The 9,327-nt window shown below is 37.7% G+C and overlaps 1 protein-coding gene across 1 annotated transcript in view; it reads right to left on the bottom strand.

Annotated features, from left to right (window-relative positions):
- Nucleotides 1-375: 375 nt before the first annotated feature.
- The window catches only part of GXYLT1 (glucoside xylosyltransferase 1), a 75,230-nt gene continuing 66,278 nt past the window's right edge, over nucleotides 376-9,327 (bottom strand). Inside the window, exons 8-9 of the mRNA XM_042780549.1 lie at nucleotides 689-844; nucleotides 376-405 (exon numbers count right to left, since the gene is read on the bottom strand). Of these exons, the coding sequence (XP_042636483.1) occupies nucleotides 376-405; nucleotides 689-844 (186 nt within the window). The remainder of the gene's footprint in view (nucleotides 406-688; nucleotides 845-9,327) is intronic.

The following is a 9,327-nucleotide window of genomic DNA, read 5'->3' as shown; positions in this document are numbered from 1 at the left end:
TATTTCACAAATACGCATACACAAAACCCGATGACTAAAACCCGAAAGTTTCATTGTTCTCTCACCTTCTTATACAGCTGTTTTGAACATGCAGCTTACTTATAATCTAAAAATAGTTTCAAACACGATTGTCACAAAAAAATATTTTAAAACAGAGATGAAATGTATAAAGGCACACATAGATTGTCAATGGTTACATCGGTTACATCACATTTCTTAAGAAACAGAACCTTTTCTGCTCCTGTAAACAAGTTTGTTCTCATACATTTAAAGTGAGGTTAGTGCTGACACAAATTATTGCTATACTCACAGTTCGAGTGTTTTCATTGTGTATGAGGTACATTTCCTCCATCCATATACCCCTACTGTTCTTACTCACTTGAGAATAACAGTCAACAGAAGTCTGTAGTCTATTCAATAATTCAACAATATTTTCATCAATACTGGAATGATAGCAAATAACGCTACAAAACACCAGAGGTCTAAAATGTCCTTAGCAAGGGCCAAGATTTTAACTTACTCATAATTACATGAACATATTGCTCATTTAACCCCATCAGGAAAAAAAAATTATCCTCAAAATGGATAATTAATTCCTTACTGACCACTCTGTCCAAGACTATCCTTTCATACTTATCCTCTGATATTCTTTTAATTCAGTTGATGTAGCAGTCACTAAGAATCATATTTCTTTTGGTGGTCTATTGTAACGGTCTCTTATGCTTTTTGTTAGTTGTTTGATAATTATTTTATAGATTTTTCCACAATATGTATGCACAGTCTTTTGTAGTTCCAGTTCTAATGGCTTTAATAAGGAATGAACCTTGTCATCTTCAAAAGAGCACTAGAGAAAGAGAACAAAAAGACATATAAAAATTTAATTCAGATATTTTCTCAACTTCTTCAGTCAATTTAATATTCATAGACTCCATTGAAATCATCACAAAAAGTACACGCTTAACAAATATTTTTATTGAATTAAACAGACTTATAATCTCACAGTAGAGAGGGAAGAAAGCCATGGTAAATCCTTGGGGGAATCAAAGAAAGTTTTTCAAAGAAGAGGTAACAGGGGTGGGGTATTCCAGACCAAGGGGAGAAGGTGCTGGAAGGCAGAAAGGCCTCAGGATACTAGTATAAGAAGATGACCAACAGTTCTGACTGTATCTGGGATAAAGTAAAGAAAGTCAGATGGGTTTTAAAAAAGAAAATTTCGCCACATAAGATACGCCCACTGGTCTCTATTTGCCTAGAACATGAGAGGAAGAAGGAGATCCAAGAATCAGAGGAGGACATCAACTGCTGGCTTAAACCTCACTTTAAATGTGTGAAAAACCACTACCTCCGTTACCATGACACCGTAAGAAATGGATGGTACCTGATTACCATTAATAATGGTTTTGAACAAGGACCCAACAAATGGAATCCTGGTCAAAAAGAGAAAAAGCATGGAACATAACTTCAAATTCACATGGAAACAGATGTATTAGATCAACTGAGACTGGAAGAACTCTTAAAACTAATGCCCACAAGTAATTTCTAAACCTTGAACCAAAACTATCCCTGGAAGTCACTGTAAAACTAAGTAACAGTTTAGCCCAAAGAATGTTTCCCTCAAGCATAGCACTCTTGTAAAGAATTATCTATGTGAGCATAATCTGACACCAGTTCATCTAAACTGCACAGGAGAACTCTAAGGGGCAGAGAGCCTAAATTAATGGTGATAAAACAATGTAAGTGAAGATCGTGAAAACGTCAACACAACATGAGATATGTAACCAAGGTTACTGGCCTGTTCACGTAGAAAATGTGAATGGATATATGGTTGGTAACATATATTGCCACCTAAAATAAAGAAATCATATAGAAAAAGGGGGAACCATATACCTCACTCCCAGCCCACATTTCAAAAATCACTCGGATAATCGTGTGCAGGTTGGACTGGAAAAGAAGTAAGATAGAGGCATATACTGGGAGGAAAGAGGATGACAGCATAGTTCAGCACTTTCCAAAGAACCCTACCCACCAGGTGTTACAGAGATCCCAAGGGAAAATGTTTTCCTAAGGAAAAACAAATCTTACGTACTCTTGATGGAAAATGACACTGGCACCTGAACAACTCTTAAAAAGTAAAACAGAAAATACACGTGTTGAATGTTGTTTGGCCCACTATCTCCAAAATGTCTTCTGACCAGGGAGTCTTATTTTACTGCAAAATGTGTAAACATCCTGAGGACTATATTTTGGAAAATACTTTAGTAGTGGCTGAGTGGAAATAATTTGTGACCTTAGTATTTTCAACCAAGTATATAACTTGTTAGCAATTAACAACAATGTATTTTCAATTAGAAAGATGAATGGGGCTTGCAAATAGATATGCAAAGTCATGAAGGAAATTTAGAACCTTAGTCTCACACCACAACGATGACTGAAAGTATCACCCAGATAATAATTAGCGAGTCTGTAGGGAGCCACAGCCAATCTACTGAGAATAGAGTATACTTACATACTCATATATAACATGAATTGCATCAGTGTATTGATGCAAAGAGATTCTAATCCTCGATATCCCTTAAGCAAGAATATTACAAGCAATAACTGGATGAAACTATCACTCTTGGAGATTTTTAAAAACCAATCACATATACTGAAGATTTAAAAAAAAAAACACCACCAAACTCAATGCCCTTAAGTCAGATCTGACTCATAGTGACCCCTCCTTGGGTTTCCAAGGCAGTATCACTACAGAAGTAGGTTGCCCAGTCTTCCTTTAGAGGAATGACTCGTGGGTTTGAACCACCAGCCTTCTGGTTAGCAGTCAAACGCCTTAGGCACTATGCCACCAGAGCTGGATACTTAAGGTAATTACCTAAAATTGTTTCAAAGATAAAAAAGGGCTGAGGTTAAAAAAAAAACAGGACCAGGTTTGCTGGTCTGATAGAGCTTGGTGAGACCACTGAGACTACAGCCCCTAGCCACCCTTTAGGTCTGGAATTGAACTCACTGCTGTGGCTTCCAGACAAACAGACAGGCATATGGGGTAAACATTTATATCAGGTAAATACACTCCTTGGAGCAATCAATCGTGTGCAAACAGAAGGGCAGTGTTTGTACAGGAAGACAGCTTGGGGCAGAAGTGCAAGGGAGGTGCAAAAAGGGCAAGGGGGCCACATGTTATGACCTCCTCTAATCCCACAAGAGGAAGACAGAATCACCATCAATAGCCCAAGGGCTATTATTATTGCAAGGCCAGACATGCTGCCTCCCTCCAGTCCTTTCACCAACTGTTCCTCCCAAAGCACCTACCACCTCTCTCCTGGGTTCAATAATTCGCTGCAGTGGCCACACAGAACTCACAGATTACGGGGTTTATTAGGAAAGCACCACAGGCTACAATTCAAGTTCAGGAAAAATGCTCAGCCTCCCTCCCAGCCCACCGTCCCTCAGCCAACAGTCTCTCACAGTCTCTTTCCCAGCAGTGCTGGTCCCTCGGTGTCTCACTCAGCAATGCACGTCTCTTGCGTCTCTTTCCCAGCAACACATGTATCAGGAGCCCGTGTCTCTTTCAGCAGCAGGTCTTCCTCAACCAGCAGTCAGAGAGAGTTCTAGTTCTAGGAGGCCTCCTTTTGAGCTTGGCAGAGTGGCCAAGCCAACCGATCATAACAACAGAATTCTAAGCACCTGAGAGTGAGCCTCCCATAACATTGCATTGTGCCACCCCCAACAGAAATAACCCTGGTGGATAACATTTACAATCAGGAGCTCTTCAGTTGCTCATTCCACCACTGAGTTTACAATGACTTATAGGTAGAAAAGCCACACTAAGTAATTTACTACACTGCAGGAGGGAAGGACACAGGGAAGAAGGGAGGGAAGAACACAGGGAAGAAGTAACTATGGGGAAGACATGGGAAGAGAGCTGTTACACTGTAGGGAATTGCAATCAGTGTCATGACACAAAATTGCCATACGGAAAATTATTTTCCTCTTTAAACTTTCACCCAAATTATAATAAAAATTTAAAAAATAAAAAAAAAAATTTATTCTGCTCATGAAAGTGCAAAAAAAAAAAAAAAAGGAGGGGGTTGAGGGACACTTAAGCTAGAAGACAGTATCATGATGAAAATAAAATAATAATGGCTAACACACACAGTGCTTCCTATACAACAGGCACCATTTGAAGAGCTCTGTGTGTATTCATGCATTTAATCCCACAACAACCTTATGAAATAGGTACTACTATTTTTCCCAATTCATAATGAAGCAACTAATGTAGGAAGAGATCACTTTCTCACAGTTACAAAATTGTAAGTAGCAAGGCCAGGATTCTGCACTGGCAGTCTAATTCCAAAAATCCAAGTCTTTAACCACCACACAGCACTGGTTATCTAAATAAGCAAATGAAACCTTGCCAAGTTAATTTCAAAAATCCTGCTGAAAGAGTAGCTCACATAATGGTGGGAAAATTGGGTAATGGGCTGTGCTGTATATGGTTGTGCCTAAATATTTTTGGAATTACCAGTGGCAATCAGGTAGAACGCACCTTTATCAAATGACACTGCCTCGTAACATTTCAATGTTAACAAAAAACATACTTGAATAACTGGTTGAGAAGTCCATAGGCATGGTTTTTATATACCATGACTAGAGAAAGACTGCCGATTCCCAGGACTACGAAGTACTTGAGATTCAGCTCATTCACTTTAATGTGATGTAAATTACAGTGACTGTGGTTTAAAAAACTTTTTTCCTTTCACTAGAAAAAAATATAGTCTTTTAATGAGTATTTTCCTGAAAAAAAAAAAAAAAAGTGCCTTGTGAATTAGATCTCTTTCTGGTCTAATTTGACACAAGCAATTTGACCTTCAAGGAAGATCATAATCTACCAAAATGTCCATCTATATAAATATAGTCTGAAAACACTGCATTCTGCCATCCACATAAGCTAGCACAGTGCCCACAGAGATGTGCGGTAGGTAACCTGCAAGTGGGTGTTCCCCTTTCCCAGGAAGACATTAAGTGCCGTTACATGACTCCAGGCCTCTTCACATACCACATACTGTGCCTGACCTGTCCTCACCTTTCCCTCTCTCCCTGGTACTCATCATCCCTCACAGCTCAGTCCAAATGTCAGCTCTCCAGATAAACTTCTCTGACACAGTTAATCATTCCCCCTTCTCACCTGCACAGTACCCGATTCCAAACATATAGGAATGTTAAGCTTATGCTTAAGATATATAATTGCCTGCTGAAAGGCAAAGGAGCTCTGGTGACTAGTGGGTAAGGCTTCTGTTTGCTAGACAGAAGGTCAGCAGTTAAAAACCCACCAGCTGCTCGACAGGAGGAAGATGAGGTGATCTATCTCTTGTAAAGATTTACAGCCTTGGAAACCCAGTGGGGGTCACTATGAGCCAGAATCAACTCAATGGCAGTGGGTTTTTGGGGGCTGAAAGGCAAGGAATTAAGCAGTACAGTTGTGATGGCCACAATTAGGCAATACTAGGCATTTTCATGCTTTGGAAGTATGAGACTGGCACCTCAATGCAACAAATGCTGAGTGATAACCATATATAAGGAGGCACTGTGGTAGGGAAACAAAAATATATAAAATAATGATCCCCATCCTCAATCTCCCTTGCAGAGACAGTTATGCAAATATAAGCAGGTTGTGAATTAAATCAAAGTTAATACAAACACTAAGAAATATACAAATTCAGAATGAAATACATGAAATAGAAAACACCTTATGGAGCAAGGACATATTTTGCTCCTATTCTGAATTTGCAATTCTCAAACTTAAAATATTTTTACTCATTCAGCAACTAATATTTAACAAATATTTATAGATTATAAAAACTGATTTGCTGGCAGACAGAGCCATGCATTTACATTTTAAACAGAGTTCACTTCTTTTATAATTCATAGATAGTTGACTGCATTCCATGGCTATGACTAAGCTTCTGTCTAAACTTGCATAATTACCCTTATCTGAATGCAATTCTTTAAAAATTACACTTCTCATTGAATTATAGATAAGGGAATATAAAAACACTAACCAAGAGTACCATAAAAGATTAATTTCATTAAGTTGAAAAATGGATACATATAAGCTGTAGTTAACACAGACCTAAAACAAACACAAAAACCATTAATTCAGTATTTGAAATCATTTTAAAGATAAGATTTATTTTAAAAAATTCGAGTGCATAATTGCTCAGCTTAAAACCATTATTCAACTTTTAAAAGATGTATAAACCAAAGAAAAGTTCAAATAAAACTAGGGAGATTTAGTTCAGTAATAACGGGGTTTATAAAGGCCCAAAAGATACAAACAAAAAAAATACATTTTTATAGGAATGCATTTTCTCACTATGCTGCAAAGCCTTAGACCCCCGAAAGTACTTTTCTTCATTTTTATTACCTTCTGACAACCCATAATAAAGCACTATTAAAATATGATATTGATTTCTGAAGGCATATAAGGCCTACAACATTAAAATGAACATCAACACTATATTTTATAACTCGGTGATATCATGATAAACTAATTATGTAGAAATCTTAGTTGTTAAATTTATAGAACAAGAAACTACACAAAAAAATATATATAAAACTGAGCTTACAATGCTATTAACATTGTCTGCCACCAAGTTTACGGAACAAATTTCCAAGAGAAAACTTCAATTCCTTATCATCACCATAGCAATTCATCCTCATCTCCACTTCCACCTTCGTACTCACCCACCTCCTACCTTCATTCAACATTCCAGTCAACCTATGTGGCTCAACAGCTGATTACCCCATGACTTTTTCATAGTCTTTGAGTCTTTTCTCAGGCAGTTTTCTATTCAGCCTGTTCCTGCTCACCTGGCAAACTCATATTCATTCTTTAGGGCCCACTTCAAATCTAAGCAATGAGCCTTCTCTGACCCTTCAAAGCAAACTTATTATACTCTTTGACAGTCCTAGTACAGTCGGTGTCATACTATATTATAGTTGAGTATTGTTATTCCTATTCCTATCAATGAACTGTACTAGACCAGAGGTTTTTCATCACTAGCAAATAAGAAGAATAGGAACCTAGCAACAAGGGCTTTTAACTCTTCTCCTAATCTTCACATTTCAATCAAACCACACTCCTTTTATTTGTCTTTACTCATTAGCCATATAGTCTAGCAGAACAGAGGGCACATCTATAGAGTGTTGAATGGTGACATGTACCTCTGCCTTGATCTCGTTGAATGAACTGACAGCTCATTAAGCAAAAGTATAAATCTAAACTTCCTCTGGATTTATGTCAAGTCTTGGTCCTCAACATATTCATGAGAATTGTTCAGGGATCAGTCAGGGGGTATGTGAAATATAAACATTTCCCCTGCCAACAATCTTGGGACATAAAAGGAAGACCCTAAGAACAAGAAGAAAAAAGAGAAGGTCCTATCTGGGACAGGGGCAAGGGAAGAGTAGTGTAATTTTTCCCCAAAAGTAAACATAAAGCAAATGCCTACAAGATAAAACCCCATTTACAATACCAGTCTTAAAATTCTTAAGCATAAACTTAAGTTCAAAATGTATATGAAGAAAACTGTAAGACATCGCTAAACGGCACAAATGGAAAGACAGTTCTTGCTCTTGGTGAGGACATCTCAACATCATCAAAATGTCATCTTTCCCTACATTAATATACAAAGTTAATACGCTCTCAATAAAACAGCAACAAATCTTTTTATGAAGTGAAATGACTCGATACTTGTGGAAAAATAAGTATACAATAACTGGATAAACAACGAAAAGAAAGCTATAAAAAGGAAATTGTTCTACTTAATATTAAAATATACTATAAAGTCTTTATAAGGAGCTCTGGTGGCACAGTGCCTAAGGCATCTGACTGCTAACCTGTAGGATGGCAGTTCAAACCCACCAGCCACTCCACAGGAGGAAGATGAAGCAATCTACTTCCGTAAAGATTTACTGTCTTGGGAGCACTTCTCAAGAAGAAAAACAAAGTGAGAGGTCTCATACTCCCAGATCTTAAGAACTACTATATAGCCACAGTATTCAAAACAGCATGATATTGGTACAATGATAGACAGACAGACCAATGGAACAGCATCGAAAGTCCAGATACAGACCCATCCGTCTATGGACAACTGACCTTTGACAAAGGCCCAAAACCCATTAAATGGGGAAGAGACAGCCTCTTTAACAAACGGTGCTGGCAAAACTGGATATCCACCTGTAGAAAAATTAAACAAGACCCATACTTCACCCCATACACAAAAACAAACTCAAGCTGGATCAAAGACTTAAATGTAAAACCCAAAACTATAAAATTCATCAAAGATAAAATATAGGCAAATCTAGAAGCCCTAATTTATGGGCTGTCATAATGTCTAAAATATAGACTGTCAAGCATAACCCAGAATGTGCAGGAGATAGAAGAGAAGCTAGATGACTAGGACCTTTTCAAAATCAAATTCTTGTGTGCATCAAAAGATTTCATCGAAAGGGTAAAAAGAGAACCTACAGATTGGGAGAAAATATTTGCCTATGACATATCTGATAAAGGACTTATATCCAAAATCTACAGAAAACTTCAACACCTCAACACCAAAAAGATAAATAACCCAATTCACAAATGGGCAAAAGACGAATAGACACTTCACCAAAGAAGATATACTGGCAGCCAACAAACACATGAGAAATTGCTCACGATCATTAGTCATTAGAGAGACACAAATCAAAACAATAATGAGGTATCATCTCACCCCAGCAATAATAGCAAAGTTCAACAGATTGGATAGTAACAAATGCTGGCAAGGTTGTGGAGAGATTGAACTCTTGTGCACTGCTGGTGAGAACTGTAAAATGGTACAACCATTACGGCAAAAGGTATGGTGTTTCCTTAAAAAATGAAAATAGAAGTCCCATTTGACCCAGCAATTCCATTACTAGGAATATATCCTAAAGAGGTAAGAGCACACGAACAGACATATGTACACCTATGTTCATCGCAGCACAATTCACCATAGCAAAGAGATGGAAACAACCTAAATGTCCATCAACGGATGAGTGGATAACCATATTATGGTATATGCACACAATGGAATACTGTACTACATTAAAGAACAATGAGGGATACGCAAATCATCTCACAATGTGGATGAACCTGGAAGACATTATGCTGAGTGAAATAGTCAATCACAGAAAGACAAGTACTGTATGAACCCATTACTGTAAAAAGACAAAGAAGCGCAGGGGACATCAAGCTCAATTGGCATAACATACTATACAAAACATTGGTCCACCTACTACTTTGGCGAGTAG

The sequence above is a fragment of the Orycteropus afer genome, unplaced genomic scaffold (assembly GCF_000298275.1).
Source record: "Orycteropus afer afer isolate SDZICR_OR568_19922 unplaced genomic scaffold, OryAfe1.0 scaffold00045, whole genome shotgun sequence".
NCBI lineage: Eukaryota > Metazoa > Chordata > Mammalia > Tubulidentata > Orycteropodidae > Orycteropus > Orycteropus afer.
The sequence above is the reverse complement of the archived record's forward strand: the minus strand, read 5'-3'. Positions and strand labels throughout refer to the sequence as shown.